At 45.6% G+C, this 14,708-nt stretch overlaps 1 protein-coding gene across 2 annotated transcripts in view; it reads right to left on the bottom strand.

The window, feature by feature from the left end:
* ZC3H7A (zinc finger CCCH-type containing 7A) overlaps window positions 1–14,708 on the bottom strand; it is a 38,508-nt gene that overhangs the window by 2,924 nt on the left and 20,876 nt on the right. For both annotated transcript variants that reach the window (XM_039233560.1, XM_039233561.1), the window contains exons 9-21: window positions 14,389–14,672; window positions 12,701–12,905; window positions 11,529–11,593; window positions 10,816–11,002; window positions 9,919–10,080; window positions 8,644–8,840; window positions 8,268–8,368; window positions 7,643–7,824; window positions 6,716–6,792; window positions 5,966–6,099; window positions 5,421–5,526; window positions 2,781–2,889; window positions 704–837 (exon numbers count right to left, since the gene is read on the bottom strand). In XM_039233560.1, coding sequence (XP_039089491.1) covers window positions 704–837; window positions 2,781–2,889; window positions 5,421–5,526; window positions 5,966–6,099; window positions 6,716–6,792; window positions 7,643–7,824; window positions 8,268–8,368; window positions 8,644–8,840; window positions 9,919–10,080; window positions 10,816–11,002; window positions 11,529–11,593; window positions 12,701–12,905; window positions 14,389–14,672 — 1,943 coding nt within the window. The remainder of the gene's footprint in view (window positions 1–703; window positions 838–2,780; window positions 2,890–5,420; window positions 5,527–5,965; window positions 6,100–6,715; window positions 6,793–7,642; window positions 7,825–8,267; window positions 8,369–8,643; window positions 8,841–9,918; window positions 10,081–10,815; window positions 11,003–11,528; window positions 11,594–12,700; window positions 12,906–14,388; window positions 14,673–14,708) is intronic.

Genomic DNA, 14,708 nt, shown 5'->3' with positions numbered 1-14,708 from the left:
TCAGATTCTGTCTCCCTCTCTCTGCCCCTCCCCCTCTTGCACTCTCTCCCTCAAAAATAACCATTTTTTTAAAAAGCCAGACAGAACTATAGATTATGAATAAATATGTCAAAGAAACGTAAACATAGCCTGGCAAATACACACTGGGTCTGGTCCCTCTGGGAATGGGGACAAACGGTTCCAACTCTGTAATATTTAACTTACTTCACAGAAGCAAATACAACAAACTGCTAACGTGGTAGCTTCAAAGTATTCATTATATTATCCTTGACTCTTATAAAAAATTGTAAAAGAAAACCAAAACACTACAAAGCCACTTAATGTCTGCTTTGAACCCTGGAGCCAGAGGCCAGATGCCACTGGGGAAGGCAGGAATGGGGGCGTAGCACCCGCGTTTCCCGACCACCTCCTGGGGCCCAGCGCCGGGGTGAGCGCTCCACGGCCCATCCTGCTCCGCTGATCCGTCACAGCCCCACGCCAAGGGCTCAAGAACCCGCCCAGGGCCACACGCTACTAAGGGGGTGCCCCAGCACTTAGGCTTAAAATTCTCTGGCTCCAAAGTCAGGAAAAGCCTTTTCGAGACTCAGGACACATAAGCTAGAGGCTCAAGGCCACCAGAGGGAGGAGCGTGGGTGGCAGGGAGCCAGGCTGCAGGAAAGGGGACAGAAAGGACGGGGAGGTGGAACGACCACCGGGGACTCACGGTAACTTCAGCGTAATCTGTCGGCATGTGGATTTGTTTTCCGTTTTCCTTGTTTGATTGACTGGCTACGTCATCACTTTTTTCATTTTTTTGACTCTTTAGCCAGAGCTCATAAAACTGCTCCATATCTTGTACTAAAAAAAAAATGAATCATTTTCAGCAGCAGGTTTGAAGACGCCATTGAAATACACACAAGAGCACGCACACCTCTTGTATCAGGTGGCGAACGTTTTCAAGAGGAGAGCGAGAAGGTGGAACGGAGACAGATTATAGTAGGCGCTGAGAGGGGCCACGTCCACGCAGCAGGTAGACTCTGGTGGGTGTGAACCAAATTCTGGACTGGTAGACGGCAAACGCTAGTTTCAAGATGAATTATCTCCTCCCTATGTTTGCAAGACACCTTGGGGGTGTTGAAAAATCAGTAACTATTAGAAGGATATTGCTTAAAAAAAAAAAAAAAAAGCCTCACATTGTTCAAGCTGCCCCCAAATACTCACACTCGCTGCCATAACCACACAGCTACTTAACATGGCCCAGAGCCCGGAGCACATATGCTCCACACGGTCTACTGAGCAAGACAGGAAACTCCCTATCACTGGGACCGTGATTCTGACCCTGACAGGAGCCCATCAAGTCAAGCCACCGTCCCCGAGGACTCACACGCTGGGGTGCAATTTACAACAGCACAGCTGTGACCAGGTCCCGGGCAGCGGCTCCCAGCCGCTTCCTGCAGTAAGAGCCAGCGCACCCGGCAGCACTGCCGAGGGCCAACACCGGGTTTCTCAACCCCAGCGCTGCTGACATTCTGGGCCCGACAATCCTTTGCTGCGGGGGGCTGTCCCAGGCCCTGTGGGACGGTCACCGGCGTTCCTGGAGTCTACCCACCGGATGCCGGTAGGACATCCCACCCAGCTCACAACAATGAAAACATCTCCAGACACTGCTGAACGTCCCCAGAGGACAGGAGAGGTATGGCCACATTCATCCCCGGCTGGGAACCACTGTGCTAAAAGTCTGGGAATGAGGTTATGGTCAAAAATCACCTTTGAGGGGGCGTCTGAGTCTGACTTTGGCTCAGGTCATGATCTCACTGCTCGGGAGTTCGAGCCCCACATCGGACTCTATGCCGACAGCTCAAAGCCTGGAGCCAGCTTCGTATTCTGTCTCCAACTCTCTGCCCCTCCCTCACTTGCTCGCACATTCTCTCCCCCCCTCCCCTTCTCTCTCTGTCTCCCTCTCAAATATAAAATAAAACATTAAAAACAAAACATCAGTTTTGTTGCCTGCCCAAATGTTTCTCACAATATGGCATTAGACTAAGAGGAGAGAGAACTAGAAACTCTCAGCAGCAGGAATCCCTGCCCGAGCGCTGGTGCGCGAGAAAACCTTCAGTAAGGCCCGACCCCGCGTACCTCCTCCAAATGATAGCGGGAAGGAGTCCCACACACACGTCCCCAAATGTGAACACAGGTTAAACACGGCAGGTGACCTGCTTAAAACCGATCAGGTCACGTGATTCTGAGATGGCAGACCTTCAGCCGTTGGCAAATTTCCACCAGTTTCCTAGGGACTAAGCGACACGGGTTCCTGTCCTTGCAGTAAAACTTCCCTGATCAAAAGTGAAAGGCTGTCTGGGGGTCCTCTCAAAGACTCCCACAATGAACTTGCAGTTGGACCAAGACAGACATTCTCTCCTCGGGCCTCTGAATCTGAGCCTGTTCTCCGGGTGAGGCCTCCCTGAAGAAACCTTTCATCTAGCCTGATTGGGGGAGAGGGGGGTTACTATTCACAGCAGGAGCAGACAGTCTGACGCAGCACTCAGAAAGGCCTGACCTTCCCAGAGCACCTCCCAGGAGCACGTCTGTGTCACAGGCAGCCCTGTGTATTCGTATCCAGCTCTGCCCTAGGCACGCAGACTGGATGCCAGGCTCTGCTCCCCTGACGAAACGGCAAGATCGTTTAGGACATGAGTCGCTTTGTGTGTTTGCTGTGAGCTGGGGTGCTTCCAGGGAGAAAGGAGCCTTCCCAGAAAGCTAGGCTTCGCGGACGACAGGCCACGGTCAAGACAACCACTTACTGCCATTCTCCTTCATGTACGTCCACACTTCCCGCTCCTCAGGGCTATGAGCAAAGGAGCAGTTCCCAACATACTGACATTTCTTCCCGGAAGCAATATGATTGCACAGCTGTATCAAAAAAAAAAAAAAAAAAAAATATGCTTTAAGACCAGGGTACATTCAGTAAAACTGCCTAATTTTTACAGTGAGGCCAAATCAGCATTATTTTCTGTGCTAGGGCTCGGTACCGTAATTATTAAATCAGATTACTTTGATTGTATCCAAGCGGACTCTATGTTCAACATCCAGGAGATGATATTAAGCATTCTATCTCAAGATTTTTCAAAAGAAAATCTCCAACAGAAAAGAAGTATGGCAATGGGAGATGGAGCATTTTCTTACAAGAAAATGTCGACAATCTCCCTCATTCAGAGTATCCGCTTTTAACACAGCAGAGCATTCGATCTCCACAGAGCAAAGCTGTGGCCCCCTCAGTCTGATGGCCCCGATGCTCTCCCTGCCTAACGCCCAGCAAGCCTCCTCGTCAGCTCCTGGGAGGTGGTAAAGAGACCGCAGGTACTAAACAGCGTCAGGAAAAACTCTCAGACATTCGGCTTGCCTATAACCAGTACCGGCCACTAACCTCAGCCGCCATGCATTCAGCCGGCACTGTGTGCACACAATGACAACACTAGGCACGCCAGCCAGCCACATGGCATTCAAAGAATACCTCTTCTGGTTATTTGCATTGTGTTTTTACAGAGTAAATGCAGGGAAATTGGTAGGAAAATGAAGTGATAGCGATCAGCAGGACACCCACGTCTCTAAGAACCATAACTATCAAGAAAACCTCCATCACCAAGACAGCTCATTCTTCACCAACTGAGCCACCCAGGCGCTCCCAAGACAGCTCATTCTTAAATAGCATCAACATACTTGTCTTTACACAGCACACATTCTAGTACAACGAACTCGTTAGCTCGGTGGCTGCTTCCACAGAAGCTGGCCCTATGTGCTAGTTTACCCAATACCAGAGGCTCAGCGTCAGGGTTTCCTAACAATCTGAAAGCAGTGAGCCCTTAACACCGCAGGTTTCCTCCCTCGGATCAGTGCCAAGGGCCCCACCCTTCCAATCTTCCGCATAAAGTGAAACTCTAGTAGTACGTAGTCGGGTATTACTAGGGAGACATTTACCATAGTCCTTCAAAGTTCAAGGATAAGGAGCAAGGAGAAGAGAAGATAAGGGAGAAGAGGCTGGCCACTGTGCTGGGTTTTCACACAACACCATCTGTAATCTTTCCTATGATCTAAATATTACCCATTTACAGATGAGCCAACTGAGGCTGAGTAACTTGCCCGGGGCCCTTGGGCCAGACTCTGAACCCCATTCTCTTTCCACCTCACCATACTGTCTACACACAAACACACACAGACTATTATTTCTTCTTTTACAAAAAGGACCCCTTAGCAATAAAAAGAGAAAAAAAAAAAAAAAGAGGCAATGAGCTCCTGTAACACTGCGTGGCAGTGCAGCACGTTCTAGCTTAATAACAAACAATCACAAGTCCTGGCAGCTGCCTGAAAACCGTTCTCAGCCACCTTCCTATTAACAAAGAACGAGGGGTACACCTGTTACCTCCTCTTTTAAAGCATAAGCGACCAGTGGTTCCAATCAACCTTCTTCCCCTCCCCCGAGGCCCACCGATTCCATCACTCAGATGGAGGAGTGGAAAAGCCCTGAGGATGACACACAAACGGCCCACCTCCCTCAGAGCCTGACCCGGTAACCTGCGTAAGCTCACACAACGCAAGGACTCTGGGCGATGGGAAATCAACCTGCCTCTTCCTTTACTCTGCTGGGCAATTTGGGGGGCGGGGGGCCCTTGTGCACGAGGGGGGTCTGTGATCCATCTCACCACTTCTCTGGGCAAATCTCTCCTCTTGTCTGCCATCGGGGCACCAAGGTTGCTACCTGTCAACGCTCTGAGTGTCCCCGTGCACTCACACAGTGAGACACTCCACTGTGTCACAAAGAGCAGAGTCCAGAGCCAGCCCGAGGGGTGTGCTCTGACAGTCATCTTCAGAAACTCAGAAGGCACCAGAGGTACCGAGATGAGCCATGCCACCTCATGAATGAAATGCTGCCCTGACTTTAAGTTGGTCTGGTATTTTCATTCCATGGATTTCTGAAGAACGTATGTCTCTAACACTGCACATTTTTCCTGGGGGTTACTTTTAGAAGATCCTATAAAGTGGGGTGTCTTTTCGTTAGTATCCATGACTTGAGTCAAAGAAACTTATCAACAGTATTCATAGTAACGGAAGGCCTGGAGTTTGACATCAAAGGCAAGGAATAAGATTTAAATGAAATTCTCTCCCACTCACTCCCAAAGTAATTCCTCTGAAACGTAAGTCATGCCCATAATTATTTCCCAAGTCCACTGCCTACTTTCTTCTTCCAAGTAACTCCTCCAATCCCTGCCAGTCCGAAACTGTCACCGAACCACACACGTGAGAAGGGATGGAAAACAGGACCGTTTAAAAACTGCGTTATTACAATCAGCATTGAAAAGTCTCCAGGTTTCATTTTGAATCACTACTACTTTCTAATGATTTGAAATGCCTAATTTAAAAAAGTGGCTTAAAAATTACGTATGTACATCAAACTGTAAAGGCATTTGTTTCTTTGTGGGGAGAGGACGGATGTTCATCCACTTCTTACGTTCGATGGACATCACTCTCATCGCGCGCCGCTCTCTGGTCCACCTAAGAAACATGGAGTTCAGAAAACACAAAGACACACGGGCACAAGGCAGAATATAAGGAATATCAAGGAACAGGTACAACGGTCGTACCTGAAGGACCAGAGATTTTTCTCAACCCTTCTAAAAGAAATGCCTTAGGACTCTGTCATTTCATTTCCTGTTGATAGTTGGTAACAAACATTCTCTGTGAGCCCTGACCCGACAGGGAGAGATCGAGAAAGACTCTACTGAACCTTGCTGAATTCTCATCCATGAAATTGTAAAAAACTCTTCCTTTTTGCTTTGCAATCACTCCTACGTGATCTACTTTGCTCTGCTCTCTTCAAAGTCAATCTCTTTTTCTTACGTGATTTTATACCCAAGTAACAGAGAATTATGAAATAGGCATTGTTTACACACACGCACGCACATGCGCACGCACACACACACACACTACTTACGAGTGCCTTGCTTTTGCACTACAATATTTTCTGTTCTTGTCCGGTTCGATGACTTGACCATTTCTCAGACACTGAGCACACACAAATTTTATCTTCATATTAAGAGACCCGGGCATTAGTTGATTGCCTAGTATCTTAAACAAAACAGAAGTTTCACTTTAAACAGAATACTAGTTTTCTTAGAACAAAATATTTAATTGCCACGTATTTCTTTTTTCATAATAGCAAACAATTTCTGGTATTGTCTGGTTTGATGGGTTGACCATTATGTACACGATCTGGTAATGAAATCTTAGTTCCCCACCTAAACACAAGAGAATATGATAGAAGCAGATTATAGATGCCACGCCTCAATTTGTCAAAGCCAGCTCTGAAGGGTGACAACTAGAATTCTGGGGGGTGGGGGTGGGGAGGGAGCAGAGAAAGGACCTCTGCCAGCTGGGAAGCGGAACCACAGACTACCTCCCTTACTCCCGGGGTCCCCACGGTCCAAGAACCCAACTGTTTTGCCAGGTCAACTGCGTAAGGAAATTGTATCCTGTAGTCTTGGCAAGTATTATGGGATGCCTGATTTTATTTATTTTTGATGATGATCAACTAAAATTTGGAACCTTTTTCACATTAACAATAACTCAAGTCAATGAACAGTAAGAAAGGAAGCAGACTGTAAGTGGAAACTACATCGGCCAAATGACCTTCGTTAGGCCGCTCCAGAAAGGATACCGAACGCAGAAAAGTATGATACAATACCTGAGCTCCAGGTGCGTTGGCTTCCAGATTTTGCCAATATCGTTTAGATTCTTGAGCGATGGCATCGTGTGAGATACCTGGGAAATGTACAAGCCTTCCTTTAGGCTCGCCCTCTACGTACCAACGTTCCACCCAACTGACCACAGCCTCAACTCCCCCGTCATCTCCCACGTAGCATAATCCGCACGTCACGTCCCTCTTTTTTGCAAGGGAATGTTCACAAATACAGCTTCTGGTACCTTCTAGGGAATCTCTCATCCTCCCAAAAGAATACTATGTGCATGAACTGGTACCAGCAATGAATTCCACGAGGCTATACTGAAAACAAGCCACTGTAAAAATAACAGTTTATAGCTAAGGATAAAAGGAACAGTGCTGTCATATCGCAATGATGGAGAAACATCTCTGACGCTGTTTTGTCAAACCCTGACTGCTCCTGAGGAAACAGGTTTTTTTTTAAATTCAGTTCTTAATCTTAATCCAGTACAGGTAACATATGGTGTCATAGTTTCAGGTGTACAACAGCTGATTCAGCATTTCCATACGTCACCCTGCGCGCTCACCACGTGTGTACTTCTTAATCCCCCTCCCCTGTCTTCCCCGCCCCCTTCACCCCCTCCCCTCCGGTAACTATGTATGTTCTAGAGGGTTAAGAGCTTGGCTTGAGGAGGTTTTTTTTTTTTTTTTTTTAATGTTTAGTTATCTTTGAGAGAGAGAGACAGAGTGTGAGCAGGGGAGGGGCAGAGAGACAGGGCGACCCAGAATCCGAAGCAGGCTCCAGGCTCTGAGCTGTCAGCACAGAGCCCTATGCAGGACTCGGACTCCGGAACCATGAGATCATGACCTGAGGCAATGTTGGACGCTTAACCAACTGAGCCCCCTAGGCGCCCCCATGGGGAGCCATTTCCTAATCATCCACACACCTACCTGTTTCATTTTGCAATATCCAGACTTTCAGTTCTACAAGACTATGCGCATAAAAGCACTCATCTTCCCTTAAACAGCCATATCGAACCTCATGGCGACATAAATCAAGCTGACACTGACCATGAAAAGAACGTATTTTGGAGTATTTTACTGTTGTCTCTCGCAAAATGTGGACAAGGCACCTAAGATAAAAATGGAGTGACACGTTATCATTCTGCCCTGGCTTTTTCAAAGGAAAATAAATAAATATATATAACATCAAGTTCTAGGCTAAAAATATATGTTAAATCTTTACCAGAAAAACTAATCACTTTACATAAATATTGGATTAATGGGGGAGGGTGAATAATTTACACCATAAATTAAGCCATAAAATACTGAAATCCATTTCATGAGAAACTACAAATCAATAATGCCTTTTTGTATTAAACGCAAATTTCATAAACCACTTAAAAATTCCCAGCAAAATATACTAACAGACATTTTTCAATAGTCCTCATCTTTCAAAACAGCAACAGTGAAAGCACAGGGGTAAACGGGCCTGGGCAGATACTACTATGCTTTTATTTGGATCTAAAGACAGAATCTATTGCGTCACTAGAAAAATGAGAAACTGCCAACATACTTATTGTCTTCAAACTCATGCTTTGTAACCGGGTGAGAACAAGAAGTAGAATTATCTTTATTTCTTTTACTTATCATTCTAGGCTTATGATCAAAACATTTCTGGAACAGACAGAGAAGAAGAATTACCACAACAACGTAATATGAAATCGAACTTTTGTGCCACACTTGTGCACATACTTATACGTTACACACCGAAACCAGTTAACACTTCATGCCAAGTGTTTGCATTTTTTGGACACTGGGAGTAGCGACTGCTGACCGCGTGAACGTGCACCCCACGGCACGGCGTGGGCTCTGGTATTTTATATTTCTGGGCTTGCAAGTCAGAAACTCTCACCAGTGGTGTAGCAGGAAATAAGGTTCGGAGATAGTACCTCACAAAGGAATATAAACTCTCCAAGATGCTCTTGGAGAAGTTTGAATACAGTGAGGTGGATCTTTCCATTCCCACCAAAGAATGCCTCTCTGCTGAACGCTCCTTTCCGCTCCAGCGTCCAGATATCTATCTCTTCTTGGCAATACGCAAATGTGCAGTGGCCTGAGTATCTACATTCCTCCTCAGCAGCAACATCTAAAGAGACCAACGGTGGAAAGACGTTTAAAACATGGCCATTTTTTTTTTTTTAACATTTTACTTATTTTTGAGAGACAGAGAGCATGCAAGCCAGGGAGGGGCAGAGAAATAGTAGGAGACTGTTAGGAAACAGTAGGGTCTGTCAGCACAGAGCCTGACACGGGGCTCGAACTCATGAGCTGTGAGATCACGACCTGACCCAAGTCGGATGCTTAACTGACTGAGCCACCCAGGGGCCCCGGCCATTGCTTTATCAAAGCCAGTGATTGTGACACATGTTCAGGGCACCATCTGAATCTCTCTACTTCACAGAGAGCTTCACGCAGTGATGCACATTTTACTGTGCAGGGGCAGTACTAACTTTAAAACCACAGCACCGTGGGTCTGAACTATTTTTATTTCTGACAGGGAAAAGGCTCTCACGTACTCCACCTAAGTTTAAAAACTCACTTAGGGATGTTCAAAGCACGTTCGGATGAAGCAATCTGACAAAAATTGAATAACAAAGTTCTCTCAAAAGCAACCTAAAAGAACATTTTCAAAGCCTCGGTTTAGTGCTGTGATTTTGTTTAGACTCAGCCAGGGAACCTACAGAGTGACACGGTTTTCTGTTTAAAACCTGGCCAAAGCCCAGGTTCCATACACACCTATGATATACAGGCGCTGTAAGAAGTTAAAAACAAAGGTACAAATCATGTAAAAAGTACAAATGTCTCAATCCAAGAACTTTTAATTCTACCTAGACGTTTTTAGGGGCACCTGGGTGGCTCAGTCGGTTAAGTGTCTGACTTCGGTTCATGTCGTGATCTCACAGTTTGAGGGTCCGAGCCCCACGTCACGACATGGGGCTGTGCTGACAGCTCAGAGCCTGGAGCCTCTTTCGGATTCTGTGTCCCCCTCTCTTTCCACCCCTTCCCAATAGCTCTCTGTCTCTCTCTCTCAAAAATAAACATTAAAAAAAATTAACTCTACCTATACACTTTTAAGAACAATAATAGTGGAACCATTATTATAAATATAGCAAATCGTTTGCCACTTATGTAATGCACACCCACAGAGTCATTATAGTACATACCTTTACATATATAATAAGGTCCTTCATAATTTGTTTTTGTTGGTCTAGGGCGTATTTTTTTCCATGATTTATCTTCAACATTCTTTATTCTACCAATTAAAATATCTTTCTTACATTTATGATCTAAATTAGCATGGTAAGTGAAATCCATTAACTTAGGGCCTGAAAAAGACATAAAAAAGGATTGCTCGTTGGCACAAAAAGCAACGTTTCATTTTACGGGCACATTTACAAGCAGATGTGAGCAGATGGATATTGATTATTAAATTCCCACAAGAATCCTATTTTTATAACCCCCAAATGTAAATAAGCTACTGAAGAACTTGTGCCTTTCATAGTCTATGTATCAGAGAACACAAAGTTTTACTCAACACCAGCGCCCTCGAAACATACTCTTATTTAACTATGAGGGCAGGAATTGTGATGGCTTCTAACGGGAAAAATCACCACGAAATATACACAACTAAGAAAGAAAATGAATTTAGGCTCCGGTTTCAGATAAGTTGTGTTGATCTCACCTGACTTAGGGGCAAAAGTACGAAACAAACCAACAGAAAAGACTTTAACTTTATAAGCGCTCTATCAAATACTAGTCTTACAATGCTTTTTTCCTAGTTCTTGCTTTATTTGAAAATGACCATATTCTCAAACATATATGGAGAATGCAAAGAATTTCAAAAAATGTGAGTAAGATTTCAACACCAGGTAGGTATTCTATTCCACGTAATTATATTAATGAAACCAAATCCAATACAAGCAGGCTATCCTATCCAGAACTTGAACAGGGACTGGAAACCACAGCAGCTGCTGTTTTCCATGAAGAGTAACAGATCTCGAACTCTCCGACTAGACTATCGACTAGCTTAATACCATCAGCCCCTTTAGTCTGGTCCTGACCTGATTTTACAAAACACATCTGACAAGCTTGTCTCAGCTCATGGGTTCCTTCAAGGGGGTGTCTTGGGGTCACTGATGAGGGTGGTTTAGTAACTGCGCCTCCGAAGAAGTTTCCAAAGTCATTCCTAGGGTGGCTTGAAATTCCCAGGAAACTCTCAGAAGCAAACAAGTTGCCTGGTCCGTTCATCTGCAAGAAGAATAAGAAAAAAAAAAAAACAGGAAAAAAAAACAGCCAACAAATATTGCACTCTCACCAAAGAAGGGAACAAATTTGTGAAAAACAAGACATTCTTCACAAACTGAAATCAGTACTAATCTGCCGCTGCCGCGCTTCTATCAAAAATCTGAATCTTTCTAGGTTGTCCGCTCTTTGGGTCTCTAGGCCCCTCCCCCACCTTCCTGGCTCCTCCCTGAGTTGTCCTGAGTAACGTCTCATCCTGCTGGGACAGCACACCGGGGCCCTGATCTCATCTGCCCTGCTGGGTTCTGTGCTGCTGGAGCCTCTCGCCCGCCCGCGGGCCCAAGAGAGGAACCTGCCGGAGCACACGGCACGCATGGCTGGCGGCTCCGCGAGGGTCTTACGTCACCCCCTTCTCCCCCGCAAGTGAGATGTAGGGAGACCATCACGTCTGTTCAGATAACTCCGTTACTTAAGTAAAAAGACCTGCGTTCAATGTAAGCGACGTATTTACAAAAGAGGAAGTGGCACTTACAAGTAAAAGGGAGGAATTACTGCCGCTAAGCGCTGTTCCCTCTCTAGAAGTTGAGGTGGACAGATCTAAAATAATAAAAACACTTCAACAGACCTCATTCTGATCATGTCACAAGAACATCAGGGCTCAGTGGCTGCCTACGCTTCCCCCGCGTTACCTTCCCTCCCCCTTCCAAGGAGCTTTCTTGCTCGTGAGGGACCCTCACAGAGGGCAGGGGATGGTCTCTTTCCCTCTGGAAACTTCCAAGGGCCATTCACAACCTTCAGGCAAACTTAAATAAAAAGCTGTTTTCGGAGACATTAGCTAAAGCAGGGCCTACGGAGGGGGGGGCCGTTAAAAAGACTAAGACAAGAACTCATATCCAAAATGGGAAAAGAGCCTCTTCAACTACGGAGCAGGAATTCATCACAACATTAAGAAAATCAGTGAGGTGCGATGACTCTTTTCCTCAGGCCGCCCCTCGATTTTCTTCTCTCTGCTCTCTGCTTCCCACAGACTTTAGTTTTTTCAGGTGTCAATCTTTAAACTGATCGTTTTGATTTTTCTCCCTTTCACCACGTAACAATGCCTTAGAAAAATAGGAAGCTTTTGATCAGTACTGTTTAAACCATTAAAGTAAATAGGAGAGAATGACAGAGGCAGGAGCCAGACCAAAAACTCAACAATCTCTTGCAAAAAAACTAAGGCGCCACGCACAGTTTGGGGACCTCTGGGGATGAAGCCTAAAGCAGACAGATCTAATTCTATAGGTCAGATTCTGAATAATTCTGCCTTACGTTAGTCTAAACTATTTGCCTCACTTGGAATTTACAAGGAGAGCCTGCCTTTAAGACTCTTGACGATGGGGTATGCCTTCCCTGGAGAAAACATTAAAAGCCATTTTGCCCCCCAAAACAACAGACACCCACCTTAACAAGCTATCTAGTTTAAAAACACAAAACACAAAAATAAGTGCCACATATATTCCTAAGTATTCCCATGATCCTCAACCTCCAGAATGGTACGTTGACGCCCAGGCAAATTAAAACGGAAGACTTAGTTTTTATATTTTCAGCTACAATGAAAATAATTCAAGTACTAACTTCCTAAAGTTAGTTACATAACTGCCAAACACAGACTGCCTTCTTTAGAACACAAACTGCGGTTATTTACACAAATGGCTCGAGTCTTACCTCGCTTGGAATCACTCATTGAAAATGAATTTAAAGAAGAGCAGAAGTCTTCCAAGGATGAGGTCAAAGGCGGATACAGTTCGGAGAAGGAGGGTGGAGGAGCATACCGCGCACCAATGGGCAGGGTGCCCAACAGAGATGCCGAGAAAGGTATGCTGGGGGTGGTGCTGGCTGCCGGCAGGGCTCCGCGGACTAAAGCTGATGGCTAGAAAAGAAAAAAGATTTTACTAAAATCCAGGAAACTTAGTTACAAGTAGCCCATGCTGCTCTGAACATCAGCGTACAGAAACAAATTATTGCACTGGGCAGTTATGTAACAAAGCTGAAATCACTACTGAAACTCAACAGAAGAATCTAGGCTCCTGGCTCAGTCAGTTAAGCCTCCGACTTCAGCTCAGGTCATGATCTCGAGGTTCATGAGTTGGAGCCCCATGTGAGCCATGTGAGGCTTGTACTGACAGCTCAGAGTGTGGAGCCTGCTTTGGATTCTGCGTCTTCCTCTCTCTCTCTGCCTCTCCCTTCCTCATGCTGTCTTGCTCTCTCAAATATAAACAAATGTTTAAAAAAAAATTAAGAAAAGAAGAATCTAGGCTACAGAGCTTCTTTCTTTCCAAGCCCACATTCAAAAAAGGATCAAGGTGTCAGGACACAACAGATGTTGGCGAGTATGTGGAGAAAGGGGAACCTCTTGCACTGGTGGGAATGCAAACTGGTGTGGCCGCTCTGGTAAACAGTGAGGAGGTTCCTCAAAGAATTAAAAATGGAACTACCCTATGACCCAGCAATCACACGACTAGAAATTTACCCAAAGGCTACAAAAATGCTGATTCGAAGGGGCACGTGTGCCACAATGTTTATAGCAGCGGGATCCACAACAGCCAAGAGCCCAAGTGTCCATCAACTGATGAAGGGATGGGATGAAGATGGGATTTATATACACAATGGAACAGTGCTTGGTGATGAAAAAGAATGAAACCCTGCCATTTGTAACAACGTGGATGGAACTGAAGGGTGTTATGCTGAGTGAAATAAGTCAGAGAGAAACAGATATCATGCTTTCATTCATATGTGGAATTTGAGAAACTCAACAGATGAACATAAGGGAAGTGAAGAGAAAATAAGGTAAAAACAGAGAGGGAGGCAACCATGAGACTCTCAAATACAAAGAACAAACTGAAAGTTGATGGGGGGGGTTAAATGGTGATGGGCACTGAGGAGGGTACTTATTGGGATGAGCACTGGGTGTTGTATGTAGGAGATGAATCACTGGGTTCTACTCCTGAAGCCACGACTTCACTGTGTATTAACTTGAGAATAAAAAAGTAAATCAGGGAGCCTGGGGGGCTCAGTCGGTTAAGCGTCTGACTTCGGCTCAGGTCATGATCTCATGGTTCGTGGGTTTCAAGCCCCACGTCAGACTCTGTGCTGACAGCTCAGAGCCTGGAGCCTGCTTCAGATTCTGTGTCTCCCCCTCTCTCTGCCCCTCCTCCACTCATGCTGTGTTTCTCTGTGTCAATAACAAATAAACATAAAAAACATTTCTTTAAGAAAAAGGAAAAAGTACCTTTTAAGGCGAGAGACCCTACGTATAACCTACAGGTAATGCTGAAAATACCGAGTGGGTCATACGACAATATTTAAAAAAATGAAGCCCGGCTTCAGAAGGGAGGAGTCACGCTGAAATTTACCATAACAGTTTCGTTGGCCTCAGGTGCGGAATCCAGAAGGTCGTCTATTTCATCTCCGAGGACCATATCTCCGTCGTCCAAAAAGGGTTCCGGCATAGCGAAGGGGGTCTTTCCTCCGTTGGCCAACACCGTCGAGGGCAGGGGGCTCTCGTCCACTCGCAGTGGCAACATAGAGGGTAAGGGCATGATGGGAACTGAGGCCAGCTCACTTCCCACTTGGTGGGAGAAACTGGATGCAGGCACAGTGATGACAGACGCCGCTTCCTGCCTCGGAGGTAACAAATCTGAAACACGGATTGAAACATACGCACTCGTCTTTA

Source organism: Hyaena hyaena, unplaced genomic scaffold, assembly GCF_003009895.1.
Source record: "Hyaena hyaena isolate Hyena2069 unplaced genomic scaffold, ASM300989v1 scaffold_76, whole genome shotgun sequence".
NCBI classification, from domain to species: domain Eukaryota; kingdom Metazoa; phylum Chordata; class Mammalia; order Carnivora; family Hyaenidae; genus Hyaena; species Hyaena hyaena.
The sequence above is the reverse complement of the archived record's forward strand: the minus strand, read 5'-3'. Positions and strand labels throughout refer to the sequence as shown.